Source organism: Sturnira hondurensis, unplaced genomic scaffold (genome assembly GCF_014824575.4).
Source record: "Sturnira hondurensis isolate 20B ecotype Veracruz unplaced genomic scaffold, ASM1482457v3 Scaffold0007797, whole genome shotgun sequence".
Taxonomy (NCBI): Eukaryota; Metazoa; Chordata; class Mammalia; order Chiroptera; family Phyllostomidae; genus Sturnira; species Sturnira hondurensis.
Window position 1 is genome coordinate 3,130,438 of NW_028080428.1, and position 16,012 is coordinate 3,146,449.

The 16,012-nt window shown below is 46.1% G+C and overlaps 1 protein-coding gene across 3 annotated transcripts in view; it reads left to right on the forward strand.

Moving 5' to 3' along the window:
- Positions 1-8,460: 8,460 nt before the first annotated feature.
- Positions 8,461-16,012, forward strand: part of KDM2A (lysine demethylase 2A) — a 92,097-nt gene continuing 84,545 nt past the window's right edge. For 2 of the 3 annotated variants that reach the window (XR_005067473.1, XM_037053348.1), the window contains exons 1-2: positions 8,461-8,744; positions 9,976-10,079. Coding sequence is in view for 1 of the 3 variants with exons in the window: in XM_037053348.1 (XP_036909243.1) it covers positions 10,038-10,079 (42 nt within the window). In the remaining 2 variants the exon portion in view is untranslated. Of the gene's footprint in view, positions 8,745-9,975; positions 10,080-16,012 lie in introns of those variants that run through there. The other variant, XM_037053349.1, reaches the window with a different exon arrangement.

A 16,012-nucleotide genomic window follows, 5' to 3' on the forward strand; every position in this document is an offset into this window, starting at 1 on the left:
ACACACACACACAAAGGACAAAGCCCTGCCCATGTGCCGAAGGGTGTGGGAGAGGTCCTTGGGTCCAGGAGTCCCCTATGCAGCCTTGTCTCTTGTTGGCTGTCCTGCTGTGTCCAGAGCAGGCCAAGAATGGGAAGTGCCCTTCCCTGTTGTCTTCTTGTTGACTATCAAAACCCCAGCAACACCCTGGCTGGGTAGTGACTCGGTTGGTTGGCTCCGTCTGGTCCTGTACACCGAAGAGTTGTGGTTCAATGACCGGTCAGGGCATACGCCTGGGTTGCAGGTTCCATCCCTGATCTGGGAGCCTTGGAGAGGCAACTGATGGATGTTTTTCTGTTTATCAATGTTTATCTGCCTGTCTGTCTCTCCCTCTCTCTAAAAGCAATGAAAAAATATCCTTGGGTGAGGGGGAGAAAGCCCTCCCCCACAGCAGAATCGGCCCCTCCCACCTTTGTGCCCTCACAGTAAGTATCCTGTACAGACCAGGTCCTGGTTCATACCTGATGCACGTGTAGTTATTAGACTCTCTCACTGTTTCAGGGGGTCTCATTTTAGAGGCTAATTCATGTGGTCATCCGACACCCCCAAAATGTAGTCTAGTGCACACTCACATTGCAAGTCCGGTGCCAAGCACAGGGCCCTGAACAGGCAGGTGCTGTTTCTGGGGAAGGCACACTCAAACAAACAGGTTTAAAAATGCCATTCGTTTGAGGTTTGTGGTTCCAATTTCATTACTAAACTAGCTGCACGACCTTGGCCAAGCTGCTTAACGTCTTCAGGCCCCAGAGAGCCGGTGGTTAAGATGATCCGGTGGGATTAAATGACCTGCAACCTCCATGGCGGCTCTAAGACCCTGTGGTTTGGTGCTGACACCCCTTCGTCCTTGAGGACCTCACAGGACGTAAGGAAGACGTCAGTGCAGCACCTGGACCTTGGGAAGCCTTGGGGGGAGAGCGGTGTCGCTGCGGCCCCTAAGGCCAGGCAGAAGCTGTCTTCATTCTTCTGCTCTGGCTCTGCCATGTTGTCTGTGTAGGCAAGTCGGCATTTAAAAAAAAATTATTGATTTGAGAGAGAGAGAGGTGGGGGGATGAGAGAGAGAGAGAGACGTGGATTTGTTGTTCCACCTCTTTATGCATTCACTGGTTGATTCTTGTATGTGCCCTGACTGGGGAGTGAAGCTTCGACCTTGGCATATCGGGACCAATGCTCTAACCCACTGAGCAATCTAGCCAGAGCACAAGTCGGCATTTTTGAAGTAGTCATTTTTTTTTAATTGCAAGCTACTTGAGGGCAGGGTCCAAGTCCTACACGTCTTAAGTTCTGAGGACCCTGCAGGTAGAAATTGGCATGCATTTTGTAGTTGGTAAGGATAACGGTTATACAGAGATCCAATTAGATGTGAGAGGGCGAGAGGAAGTTTCAATCAGAAGCCCATTAAAGAATGAAGAGATGAATGTGGGCTTCGAATCAAAGGGTCATGGGTTTGATTCCCAGTCAGGGCACATGCCTAGGTTGTGGGTCAGGTCCCCAGTGGGGGCCACGTGAGAGGCAATCACACATTGATGTTTCTCTCTTTTTCTCCCTCCCTTCCCCATGTCTCTAAAAATAAATAAATACAATCTTTAAAAAAATGACCCCTTTAAAAAACAATCAAAACCATGAACTCCAATCTGTGGCAAATCAAGTATAACTGCAAAAAATATAACATGGAAATCTCACCTTAAACACAGTCAATATTTTCTTGTGGTTCCCCAGAGGGTGCAAAATAGATTTAGCAAAAAGAAGAAGAAGAAGAAGACTGAATACATTTCAGACTTTAAATATTTAGCAAGAATCTTTGACAAAAAAAGATTGTCGTTTTAAAATAACACTCCAAATATAATGAACAGTATAATTAAAAAGTCATTGTGAAAAACGATTGACTGGCAATATTAAGTTGACAATGTCATATTGAAAGCTGTGCTCTGACATGGACTCTAAAGATGATGCCCCGAAATTGGGAGACAGCAGAGACAAGTGGAGCAGAGAGACTAGACGACAAGAGAGGCTGGGATGAAAAGAGAGTGAAGAACTTGGCCTGAGACTTGCATACGTATCTCCCGGCTCCTTCGCAGGAGTGGGGGCTTTCCTTTCTCACACCTCTAGTCCAGCTGAAGTGACAGCTGCAGGAACAATTCACCTGGAATAACAGCTATTACATCACCTTCTGCTCCAGGACGCATGTGCCGCTCTCACTGGATCAAAATCAATCTTCTCTGCGAGGATCAACCCCCTCCCCCGCCAAGCCTTCACACTCCTCTGTCACTCAAATGCATCACTGCATTACTTTATTCATTGACTCAGTAAATATGAAGAATGAGTGCCAACCGTGCCTGGCACTGTTTTAGGCTCAGGGGGTGCAGCAACGAACATGAACAAATGAATAAAACTTCCTGCCCCATGGGACCTACATCCAAGTAGCGTCCTATACCCAGTCCTATTGTCTACGCTGTGTTCCAGCGATTCACTCTGATTATGATGTTCTCTAAGTCAGTCACATCTTCATGGTATCTCTTCCAGGACATGAAGTCTTCAAGGGTAAAGGGCAAGCTCCCTAATTTTTCAAATCTTTCTCCATTTAAGCACTTAGATTAGTATTGGGCACAAGATGCTTGCTCAATAACTGAAACACAAATCCATGTAGGAAAGTAAAAAATAAGAAATGCAAGGACCACATGTACTTTCCAAATATGTTGTCTTTCATCTTCCACGGGGCGTGTATGTCCTTCAGTCCAATTGACTCCACAGTAACCTTAGGAGGAGATCCGGCAGGGGTCACTGTCTGTGTTTTATTAAGGAATGAATGGAGTTTCTGATGCGTTAAAGGACTGGGCTGGTAACACACAGCTGGTAAGAACCCCTGACCAAGCAGCCAGAGGAGTGCCAGCATTAGTTTAGCTGAAGCAGACAAAAGGCAGTGGATGGCCATAAGGCAGTAAAGATAAGACCCTCTGGGCCCTGGCCTGGTGGCTCAGTTGGTTGGAGCATCATTTCGTACACCACAAGGTTATGGGTTCGATCCCTGGTCAGGGCACATAGTTGAGTGGCATTCTATCCTCTGTTGGGTTTCATAGGCCGGAGGGGGGAACTGATTGATGTTTCCCACTCATATAGATATTTCTCTTTCCCTCTGTCTCTCTCTTTCTCTCAAATCAATAAAAGCATATCCTCTGGTGAGGATTAATAAATAAATAAATAAAAGATAAGACCCTCTGGGAGGACCCAGGAGGACCCAGGAACAAGTTTAAACATTTAGGCAACTGGTCCTTAGTGGATGTGGCTGGGCACCAGTGGACCATCACCAGCTGAGCCAGCAAACAAACACGAGGCTGCAAACAGATTTTGAAACCCCAGGGTGCCAAGAAACTCTCCCCTACCAAGCGCAGGTGTAGTGAGGCCCACTGTTACGAAGGGCAAGAGGGCCCTCCCTTTTAGAAGTAAAACTGAGGGTGGCCCGGCCCCAAGCGAAGCTAAGGTTGCTAAAAGAGCAGCTGGATTCTAGATGCTGCTGCCGCTGCCCCAACAGCTGAGTCACCCCTATGACTCAGGAGAGGTGGGTCTGCACAAAGCCAGGCCATATGCCTGGGGCGGGGGGTGAGGGGAATGGCAGCAAAGAGGCACTAGCCCCGGGAGGGCGGTGGCCCCACGGTCCCATGGAAAGGGTCCACCACGTTCCATGAGACTTACAAGTATTTCATGTGCCATCCGTGTTCAATAATATGAGACTGTGTAGGGCATTTCTGGCTTCCTTTTTTTTTTTTTTTAACTCCTGATAAATTCAGACTTTCCTTCCAGGCTCAAAAATTTCTAACCCTTAAAACTTAGAATCGTCCCATACCTAGTTTTTATACCCTATGGTTGACACAGTAAATATGTGGTATTGATTTTGGAAGGTCCTTTGAGGGATACTAATGTGGACTTCAAGGGCCTTACAGTCTAGTGGAGGGAAGTGAAGGGTGATGTCCAGGAAATGATTAAGTTACGAAACTGGGAGCGCATGTTAGGTGTACCAAACAGACAGTAGAACAAAGTGGGTGAGGGAGTCTGTTCTGCCCACAGCAAGAGAACGTGACAACAGCAGGCTTGGCAGGAGGAATGGACACGGCAGGCGGGGAGCAGCAGAGTGACTGCGAGAAGCGGAGGGGGGAGATGACGAGACCTCAGGAGGTGGGTGACGGATGATGAGAGACAGAGTCAGGGAAGAGAGAAAAACGCAGATTAGAGACACAATGGGTGTGGGAGGAAAGAGAGGCTAGGAACTAGGAAAGAGGAGAAGCTCTAATAAGTAAGTCATGACTTACACTCTGTAAACTTGCTTAGATATGGCAGATCTTTATTCCAAACTTTCCAAAACAGTAAATATGCCAGAACTGAACTTCGAGACATTATTTATTTCATCTTGAGAGTTAGGTATTTTTCCAACTTTATAGATGAAAAAAACAAGGCTTTGAGAAGTTCATCAGGACTGATTAGCTAGTAGCCAGTAGACTTTCAGTCTCTGATTCCAGAGCTTTTTAACTACTTATTGATTTGCTACCTATCAGGGAATCTTCAAGACCAACTTCTCTATTTGGGTTCAGACCTCCACTGTTCAGGACATACCTACTTCCTCGTTTACATTTCAGGAGTGTAGAGAGATCGGAAATACTTTAATTCAGTTGACCAGACTACAGAGTTCTCTCTTCACCCACTAGTCTTCCAAAAGAAGTGGGTGATCTGGTATTGACTTTTAGCATTTGTTGGGTCTTAGTTCTGCTCAAGAAGGCAGAGATTTGTTAATACCTTATGAAAGCACCAGCTTATTCCAGACAGGGATCGGCCCCCCCAGTGATTCTAGCAGGAATTTTTTTTTAGTTCTTCCCATCTACCACACTCTCCGTCTCCCTGCCATCGCAGTTGAAGCCATATAAATCATAATTCTAGTGGCCTTCTTGGGGACTCTCCCAAGCTCTATGGTCCTTGAAAATGCCTTCTTAGGGCAAAACCCTGGGATGGGCCCTTGCCAACCACAGCCACTGATTGTGGGAGAAGCACTAGCCATTTGCTTATCTCTTATCTGGCCCTGCACGTCTGCCTTGGAATATTAACCAAGCCTGCCTGTGGAGAAGCCAAGGTGTATGTCTGTTTAAGCATCATTTCCCCCAATGGAGACTAGTTACCGAATGGGTTTCAACTAGAAAACAACTGGTTGCAACCTGACAAACCTTTACTTGCAGTCTTTCCCCAAATAAGTATTACAATTACTATTCTTGGTACCTTCTTAGGGTTCCTCCCACCATATGCACCTGAGTTAAATCTGTAGAAGGCACTTGTTTCCTGCAAGTGCCTCAGTGAACTGAGCAATTCAGTTCACTGAGGATTAATTAGTTAAGGGCTCTGGACCTTAAGATAAAGGGCAGAGCCAAAGTGAGCTACTGCTAGAGACCTCCTTCACTCTCTTTGCCCCTAAGTATCTGTGGGTTATAGAAATGAGTGGAAAGGAAATAAAGTCATTTATTTTGCAAATACCAATGAGGTCCAGCTCTTACCTCATCTGACAATGGCAAAAGTCTTTCCTATTTAAAGGTAAAACAAAAGCTGCTGCCTTTTTCTATACCTACAGAGAGCCAGATGCCTATGGGATCACATCCGGGCGTGCTGATGTGAAAGCCTTTTCAATGGAACTATGACCTGAAAGGCTTAAAAGGCTTTAGACTTGATAAAAGTTTTGGTAAAGATCTTGGTATCAGTGTTCTGAAAGTTGAAGAAGTCAAAACAGACTGATATCAGAATAAAGAATATTTCCTAGACTGACTGGCACACAAGAGGGTGGGTGACACCATATTAACAAATACTTGTTGTTTGTGAGATGTTGCAGTGGGCTATGGCACAGCGCTGGACTTCTCTCTGTTAAGGTAAGCACAACAGCTCTGTGCAAGCTGTTGATCCTTTCTCAATTTTAAGTGTCTGTCTTTAAGATATGCATAATTTTTCTGGCACTTGAGCCAGGAAGCCACAACGTCTCTTAAAGACGTTGTGAAAGAAAGTCTGTAAAACTCCCTGAGTTTGCATGTAGAAAAACCTAGTGTGATAATAAATACCTTGGGTTCACATAGCGCCAGAGTTCAAATCTTGATAGAAATAGAAGGTATTATTTCCATTGACTTCCCCCAAAAGTCTTCCTGAAAGAGGTGAAGGTTGTTTACGGGGAGTTGTATGATTCACACCATGCCCTTCCTCTCTCCTCCATCCCTGCATCCCAGGAATTAAAGGTGAAAGAGTGGGAAACCAAGGTAGGGAGGAAAACATCTGCGTGACACCTCTTAGCAAGAGTGTAAGTCACGCCAGCAGTGCGGCCCCGGATACGTAACGCCCAAGCCACCGTCCTTGATGGGATTTATAATTGAAACGGGCCCCAAAGCACGAGATTGGCTGGGGGAATGCCCTGATCGCTGTCGGGCTGCTCGCATGGCGTTGCTCAGATACCTCTGGCCGGGCTCCGTCGACGTCCCCTGCTTGATAGCCCGTCGGGCAGCTGTCGAGCCGCGGGAGCCCGTTCGTGGGCAGGGCCGGCGCGCCTCGGGCGGCCGCTGCCCCGTCGCTGACCCTCGCGCGAAGCTGCGCGCACCGAGAGGAGACATCTTCCCGGCCCGGCCTCCTGCGCCCGCCTCGGCCCGGCCCGGGGCAGCAAGGCTGACCCGGTACTGAGGCGGCCCGCGCACCCCTCCGTGGGGGGCGCCCCGACTCGCCGGGGGCGGGGTCACGTCCCACCCAGGCCGCCGGGGGCACCGGCGCTGCGGAAACCTGAGCGTGGCCGAGGAGCGGGGGCTTCTAGGGCCACGTACCCGGGCGCCTCGGGCCCGCGGTGGGCGCGCGGGCTGCCGCCGCCCCCAGGCCGTCGCGGAGACCACTCCTGCGCCTGGTACCTGTGGACGCCCAAGTCAAGCGCCTGGAGCCCTCCCCCCGGGGAGCCGAAACCAGGAGAGACATGCTACTCCCGTTTCCTGCCCCTTCGGAGCGGCGAGGAGTGGGTGAGGCGGGGCCAGGCCGCTGCACGAGAAGCCCCCTGAGCCTAGGGCGGACGGGCCCCGCGGCGGGGGCGACGGGCCTGCCCGGGGATGGCGGGCAGGCCGGCCTCGGCCCACTGGCGGGCGCAGGGTGAGGGCAGCAGGCGGGAAGGCAACCCTTCCCCGCGCCCCCTCGCCCTGGGCAGGCCCGAGCGGGGCGCCCAGGTCGGGTCGGCCGGGCACGGAGGCCTGACCCAGGGAGATCCCGCTTTGAGGCGGGCAACGGCTGCCCTGGGCCAGGCCGCCGGGCCCTGAGGTCGTGTGACTGTGAAGGGCTGATTGGGGCAGAGGACGGTTGCAGGGGTACTAGGCACTTCTCCCCACTGCTGGGGGCTAGTTGTGCTTTGTAGAGGGGGGGGTCCGGGGTCACCACCCTCCCCGGAGAGGTGGGGGAGGGCCGCCACCACAGCTGGCCGGCGAGGGGCGGGGTCACAGGCGAAATGTGTGTGTGCGTGCGTGTGTGTGTGTTCGAACGAGGGCGTGGGGGGGGCAGAGCGCGCGCGGAGGAGGAACCATGGCCTGCGCGCAGGCGCGAGCCGCGGGCCGGGCCTGAGCTCTGGAAAGAGGACGGCGGGGAGTGGGGGCGGTGGGCCTGCGGGAGAGCCGGCGGCCTGAAGCGGGGAGCCGTGGGGCGGGGAGCCGCGTCGGCGTCGCCGGGCGCGGGCGTTTCGAGGCCGACGCATTCGCGCGTGCGCGCGCCAGCGGAGTGTCCGCGTTGAGTGACGCGTGCGCGTTCACGTGCGCCCGGGAGAGCGGTAAGAAGCGTAGGGAGGCTTGAAGCGGAGTGGGGGGTGGAGAGGCGAGCCGGGGGAGGGGTGGGGAGGCGGCGCCTGCGCAGTGTGCCGCGGAGGAGCTGTGTGTATGTGAGAGTCTGACGGGTTCAAAATGGCGGCGGCTGCTTCAGCGGCTCCTCCTGTGTGAGGGAAACAACACCCCTCCCCGGCAGCGGCGGCGGCAGCGGCGGCTGCGGCTCGCAGAGCACCTTCCCTGCGGCTGGGCCTGTCGCCGCTCTGTCTATTCTGGGCAGGGAGCGCTCCGGGAGGAGGGACAACGCCAGGGGGCCCATCCTCCCCAATCCCTCCTCTGCGACTGGGGAGTAGCCGGGGTCTTGTCCCACAGCGCGGAGCCCGGTCTGAGGGGGAGACTCGAGGGGAGCCCGGGCCCCCAGCCCGGCGCGCCGCTCCCGCCCTCTCCGCCCCCCCGGGCCGGGGCCCGTGTTCCGGGGGGCCGGGGCGGCGCGGGGAGCCTCGGGCCGGCCGGTCTCAGCTGATCGGCCGCGGCTCCCGAGCTCCGGAGGCGGCCGGGCGGCTGCTGGCGGAGGGCACAGCGAGGAGGGCGCTCTCCGCGGCCGGGGCTGGCCTGGAGCTCGGGCTCGGGCTGCTGACCGCTGGCCCGGGGGAGGCGGGGGCGCCCCGGGCTCGGCGCCGAGGGGTCGCGCTCTCCGCTCCTGACGCCTCCGACGCCCGGTCTCCGAAGCCAGAAGAGGAGGCTCGATTCAGCAACTGTTTCCTCTCTTTTCCGGGTCGCTCTGACCCTCTGTGGATACTGGATTGATCCACGGGAAAAAACGAAGACGACGTTTGGGATTTAATTTTTTTTTCTCAGTTTTTGGAATCTTTTACTTCTCACTTGGACCAGAACTCACGAGCAAAACCCCCGGTGAGATTTCCCCCTCTACCCTGCTCCCCCCCCCCCTTGGAAGTTTGGTTCGCTGTGTTATCTAGAGACTTAATGTAAAGTTTCTATTTCTTTTTCCGATGGGCGAACCATTGAAACGCCTTTCCCAGGGGGAGCCCGGCGCGGTTTGCCGTTTTCCCTCTCCGGCCCTGGCTGCTCTCAAGCCCGGGCGGTCCTCACCCAGGGGGTGCAGACGCGGTTTCTCTCCCGACTTGGGGCACGGGCTTCCCCCAGGAGGGTTCTGCTGCGAACTGTTCTCGCAAACTGTGTCATCGGGTCCTCCGGTCTCGTAGCAGTTTTGAAAGGATGCTGTTAAGGTGGCCGTAGTGTTAGAAAAGGGGAAACAAATCTGCATTCCCTATGGAAGCCATTATCTATAAGAATATTTAGGGGGCAAACAACACCTTTCTTGGTGTTGTGTGTGACGGTAGCGCATACCTGTGTTTAATTTTTTGAAAAGATACGTTTTACCTATATGTATAGGTAGAACTGTTTATTTTATACTTTATTCAGAAGGATCTGATGGAATTTTTGGCCCTGATTTGCAACTCTCTTGAATTTGTTTCGGAGTTGTACACATCTTGGGTTGGGGAGGAAGGTTGGTTTGGGAATGAAAAGGTCTGGGGAGTCTAGGAAGGAAGGCGGCAATCGTCGCCTTTTGGAGAGGTAAGGGAAATTGTTTAGAAGTCTTTCTTCAAATCCTAATTTATTTTCCTCTTTTTGTATGGTTAGTCTGCCATTTTTCCTTCAGTTTCTGATTACCTGTGAAAGAACTAATTTGGTTAGGATTTGGTTCAGTGTCTGCTTCACCTGGTCAGCTCTCCAGAGATAAAAGTCCTGCCCCCACCCCAACTTTATTTGTTTGTTTGTTTGTTTGTTTGTTTTGCTAATGCTGCCGTGAAGGTGAGCCTTGCTAATTGTATCCTGTGGGAAGAAACTAGTGGTGTGGCCCGACCACAGGGAACTGAAACCAGCATCTCCTTTGGCCTAGGCCTCAGACTGTTGTAATGTGATTAATGTTGGTCGTGACATGGGACCACTTGCCTCGACGCAGATAGGTCCCAGACTGATGAAGAGGAACCAGATTTCTCAGAGCACCTTTAACTCACACATATTTTAAACACTTCTTTCGATGAAAAGAAAGCTTGACTTTGAGTTCTCATCTCTGCTCATATCATCATTCTTTAATGTTGCAATCAATCTGGTTCCTAAGGAGGAAGAGGAAGGCAGCCCTGGAGTGGTTTCTTTACAGTAATTTCAACAGAAGAGTGAGAGATGGAACCCGAAGAAGAAAGGATTCGTTACAGCCAGAGATTGGTTAGTATTTTGTCTTTTTTTTCCAATTTGAAGCAGAATAACTATAATGTTTCCATTTGTGAATATACTGTGATTACAACTTTTCAGATGGTTTTTCTGTGCATCAGAGGAGGGAAGGTATATCCTATCCAAGTAATTACAGGCTTAATATTCGTCCTATTTGGAAATGGAGTTATGTTAGCCTCTAACTTCTAAAGAAACCATTGTAAATCAGGATTTTGTGGGTTACAAAGTGACAAAGATTCCTAATTTTGCAATACTGACATTGAATTAATTTGAATTAAGTTAGATGAGAATGTAAATTTCAGAGGCGAAACTGTTCCAGGAAGGATAATTTGATACAATTTTTGTAAGATTATGGTGGGCCAGGATTTGTGGCCTTGAGCTGGGGAGAAGTATGGAGTCTTTTTTTTTTTCTTTTAAAACAGATTAACACTGATGGGTTTGGAGGGTTTGGGAGGGGGTGTTGATTGAGAAAAGGTAAAATAATGGATGCTGATGAAGTTCTGTATTTTTTCATTTTGAGAGGGATGTATGACATCTTGTTGAAAGAAATTTTTACTTAGTAATGATTTGGAGGGAATTAGCTTGTTATGTGCATATGAATACTTGCTCCTTTAGGCCTTGCTTTCTTCTCAAGGTTTCCCTGTTGGAGTTTTAAGAATTTGGTTTTATTTCCCTAGTCAAAGAATTTTAGTAATATTCTTACCATATATTTATTTCAGAAATTTCCGTTTGTGTTTGTATAGCGGAGTGTGAGAAAAGCCGCAGAGTTGTATGTTTTATTATGTGAAATTTGATGAACTAAGAGACTCAGATTAGAAGATCACTAAAGGAATTTATGGTAGTGGTTTTACTTGGTTCCGTGTTTTAGACTTAGGTAGTTTGGAGGAAAAAAAGTAATCCTTTAATCCACTTCTGATGCTCTCCGCTCTTTTTGGGAAAAGGCTACTTTTTGTCTTCTTGATGTGACTGTTAAAAAGGTGTGGAGTGTATTGGCAAGTATGCTCAGCAGGCATGTGCTCTGGCAAGCCTTATTTCAGAGGTTTGCTGCTTGTCTCCCAATCCATGTGTTGAGATTATAATTATTTATCTCTAATTTTGGGGAATAAACTATAGCAGTAGTGGAATTTTGTATATTTAGGACTTATTTTTGTTTCCATTTTTTTGAATTAAATCGTATTTGGGAAAAAGAAAGGGGGTGCTTGTCATTGACAAGCTTGTAGAATTGTTGACCTTTACATAAATATCTGAAGGATTTGGGATCCAGTCTTTCAAAGGAAGAGCCTTCATCAAGCAAAAGTTTCAACAAGGGTGGTAGCAGGGAGATAAAAGGAATCTGTGATTTTTGTCCTGGTAAAATTTTGTTGTTGTTGTTGTTAATTACAGTGATTGTTACACATTCATAACCCTTTCCTTATCTACCTGTTTTTTTCTCTTGGTTCATATGCCATTTTACCGTGTTATGAAAGAAGGAATGCCAGATATTTGGGGGGATATTTCTTAGAATTTTGGGTAATAACTTTTGAAGTTCAGGGAGACTGACATCAGTTTTCCTTTCTAAGATTACATGACAAAATTGTATCTGAAGTATAAATTCCTCCCATAACATAATGTTTGAGTATATTGATGTTAGCGTATATTGATGGCTTATTTATGTGGCATTTTGTCTACCAAACTTCTAATACCTCTTTAGTGAGTGCTCCTGTTACAGAATTCTCTACTGATTAAGTTCAATTGTATTTGAAGAATTTCAAGGCTAACATAAAAGCATAAAAGCTAATCTTGATAGTAGTTTATATATTTTTTCTATCACTATGTCTATCTTTAAAGGATCAAAGAATAGATCTTAGGTTTGTTTTGTAGTAATTGACCATGGAACCTAAAGTTTGAAAGACAAAAACGACAGGTTTACTAATTTGGCTTATTGATTAAAGTTTACCTGTGTCTCATACAGTATATATTTGTCAAATTGAATTAAATCACGTGTTACATTGGCCATAGTGGTATTGACTGTTACTTCATGCTATTTTGGGGAATAGAATTTAAATGCTCATCCTTCTGTTACATACCTTCAAAATAGCCACTTGAGAGAGAAACGTAGTACTATTAAAAGTCTTAAGTCCAACCTCATTTCAGAACAAGAATGACTTCTTTGTAGTCGGAACCCTTTACCTCTCTTTAAAAAAAAGTTGTAGTCTTATTAATAAGAACACTATTGATCAAATAGATCCTTTTAGTGCTTTTAACTAACAGCTATTTTAAGTACACAGACTGAATTTAATAAAATAAATTTTGATGTGTATATCATCTTTATGATAAGTCAGTTAAAAAAATCAAATAGCCCTGGCTGGTGTAGCTCAGTGGATTGAGCACGGGCCTACGAACCACACGATTGCGGTTTAATTCCCAGTCAGGGCACATGCCTGGGTTGCAGGCCAGTTCCCAGCAGAGGACTCATGAGAGGCAACCATACATTGATATTTCTCTCCCTCTCTCCTTCCCTTCCTCTCTAAAGATAAATAAATAAAATATTTAAAAAAAATCAAATAGCTAGTTTTAAATATTGGCTTTTTTTTAAACCAAACTATTATTTACCTATTATATTTGGAAGAGAATTGTCCCTTTGAAGATGATGTGTATGTATAGATTTGGGGCATAAATTCTGTTTTCTGTAACCAGAAAACTTATTTTGCAGTGTAGGAAATAACATGAGAGGGTAAACACAGTTGGGCTTTTTTAAAGCAAGGCATAGATACGTATTTCTTTTTAATGAAAAGATCAGTAGTTTTAGTGTAGGGATTCGTAGAACAAAGCCAGATAGATCTCCAAGTCAAATTGATATACCTGGGGAGAACAGAATCTTCAAGTTTGGTGATGAGTGGATATTTGGTTATTTTGAAGTAAAGATGATTTATTTTTGTGTTTGTTTAAAAGACTTTATTTATTTATTTTAGAGAGAAGGGAAGGAAGGGTGAAAGAGAAGGAAAGAAACGTTGATGTACGAGAGAAACATTGATTAGTTGCCATGTGCACGCCACCAACTGGGGACTTGGCCCACAACCCAGGCCTGTGCCCTGATTAGGAGTTGTACCCGCAACCTTTTCAGTTCGCAGGCTGGTGTTCAACCCAGTGAGCCACATCAGCCAGGGCTATTTCCGCATTTTAATAAATTTGGGTGTAGGACCTTATTGAGACATTGAGAGCCAGTGGCTCTCTTCATTTGGTCTCAGGAGCCAAAGTGTCGGAGTAGTTTTGGATGTTTGTTACTCTCCATTTAAATATTTATTTATGGGAAATGTTCAGCCTAATATCTTACAGTTTTTTCATCTAAAATCTTAGTTGGACCTGACTGGTGTGGTTCAGTTGGTTGGGCATCATCCCACAAAGCAAAATGTTGCTGGTTTGACTCCTGGCACATACCCAGGTTGTGGGTTCATTGAATGTTTGGTTCCCAGTTGGGTGCATAAGAGAGGCAACTGATTGATGTTTCTGACATCAGTGTTTCTCTCCTTTCTCCCTTCTTACTTCTCACTCTAAAGATGAATAAATAAAATCTTTTAAAAAATTAAATAAAATGTTAGTTCAGTCCTTAGCAATTATAATTGATCTTTTAGATTTTTGAAACTACACCAGTTCTTTTTTTTTTTTTTTTTACTGGGTTAAATGGTAGTTCTATTTTTTTTAGTATAATTTTTTAATTTAATTCTTGTTCAAGTACAGGTTTCTGTCTTGTATTCCCAACCCTGCCTGCCCCCTGCCCCATGCTCCCCGCCTCCCTCCCCTTTCTACCCCCCACCCTTAGTTATTGTCCATGTGTCCTTTATACTTGTTCATGTGAGTCCATTCCCTTTTCCCCTATGATTCTCTCCCCTCTCCCCTCTGGACCCTTTCAGCCTGTTCCGTATTTGAGTGTCATTGGTCATATTTTGCTTGCTTGTTTGATTTGTTTAGATTCCTGTTAACGGTGAGATCATATGGTATTTACCACACCAGTTCTGAGTACTCTGGATAGCATGAAAAATCAAGGGAAAGATAATGTGTTTTTAAAGTGAATGCTTAAGATCTTTGTGCTATGTAGTTTGATGACCTTCATTTTTAACTTGGGTTTTTTCCCCCCATTTTTATTGGAAAAGATGACCTTTGTTATACTGAATTATACAGTAATATCTGCCCTCAGCCTGTATACTGAAATTCTTTAGCCTCTGTCAGAGGCAGTTGTAGAAACAAATGAACACCTAAATCGATGTTGAAGAAAGTGAAGGCAGTACTTTGGGGTAAAAGAAGTTATGTAACCCGAATGTTTTTTTCTTGAATTCACTTAAACTTACGGTGTTATTTGAAGGAGGAGATGTTGATTTACTTGAGAATACATTTTGCTTGTCAATTTTGATGATGAGATTAAGAAGAGACTTTTCTAAGAATGTTATTATACCATCAAATGTTCACTCCTGTTAATGTGCCTTGCATATGATTTCTCTGAAAGAGTTAAATCATTATCTTTGCAAGAAATTGAAGGCATTGCTCTGGCCAGGTGACTCGGTTGGCTTGGTTGGCTCAGTTGGATCGTCCTCCCGTGCACCAAGAGGTTGCAGGTCCAATTCTTGGTTGGGCATGTATCTAGGTGGTTTCTTGACATGTGGGAGGCAACCCATCAGTTGATATAGATAACCCATCTCATATAGATAGATATTTCTCTCTCCCCCCCCACCCCTCTGTCTAAAATCAATAAGCATATCCTTGGGTAAGGATTAAAAAGAAGAAAGAAACTGGGAGTACTGAAGCTATGATAATCTTAACTTTTTTTGGATTATCCCTGAAATTGTCTCCCCATAGTCAGCAATTACCAGATTATCCCTTTTATTTACAAACAGTCACATGTAGAATGACCCCACTCTAAGGTCTTAAAAAAAAAGTATTGATTTTAGAGAAAAGGGGGAGAAAGAGAAACATGGATTTGTTGTTCCACTTATTTATGCATTCATTGGTTGATTTTTGTATGTACCCAGACTTGGAGATCGAACCAGCAACCTTGTATAGGGGAATATGCTCTAACCAATGTCACTGTCTGGCCAAGTCTCCCACTTTAACATCTTTTGACCAGGAATGGACTAGGCAAAATAAAATCCTCATTTTAAGCCATTTTTCCATAGCATGAAAGTGTCATATTGTTAACAACTAGAAAAAAAATTATAGGTAGTCTAAAATGTTGAATTTGCTTATTTATAATTATTTCCTTAGTCTTATACTTCAGTTTGTGTAGGTAAATTGTTCTGAGTGTGTCAGCCTCTTTCCTGATGATGTAAGAAAAACTTCTTGCCCACTTTTGGGTGATTCTAAATGCAGATAATAAGGAAACTAATTCTTTATTCTTATGTATTGGTCTTCCACAGTAAGCTGTGTTTTGGGGACCCAGAGCAAGGACTATATTTAAACTCTATAATTTTCACTTGTTTTAGTTTGCTGAGCACTAATCACTACCTGGTATACTTAAATTTGTTTGTTTTTGCATATCTCCCCATTAGGGTAAGCTCCTTGAGAGTTGGGACTTTGTGTTTGTTTATGGTGTATATTGGATGCTTTGAACAGTGCCCGACACATAGAAAGTGTTCAATAATTAGTCTTAAAAAAGAAGGTACTCACTTTACAACATAGAAGGTGCTGAACAAGTATTTGTTTATGTTGTTGGGAGCCTTGCTAAATACATTGATGATATACTGCCAGTTTCCTGCAGTGCTTAGGAATTGGCCACTAGAATTGAGGAGAGTTTGATGCCGCAAGGATGAGCAAAATGTCTGGGTATTCGATCTTGCAGTGTACATAAGAACCAGAAGGTCGAAGCTGTAACAGATAAAAACTTATGCTTAGTACATGTGCCAGACAAACACATTTGTAATGTTTGGGCCACTAAAACACATAAGAAAATGGCTAAA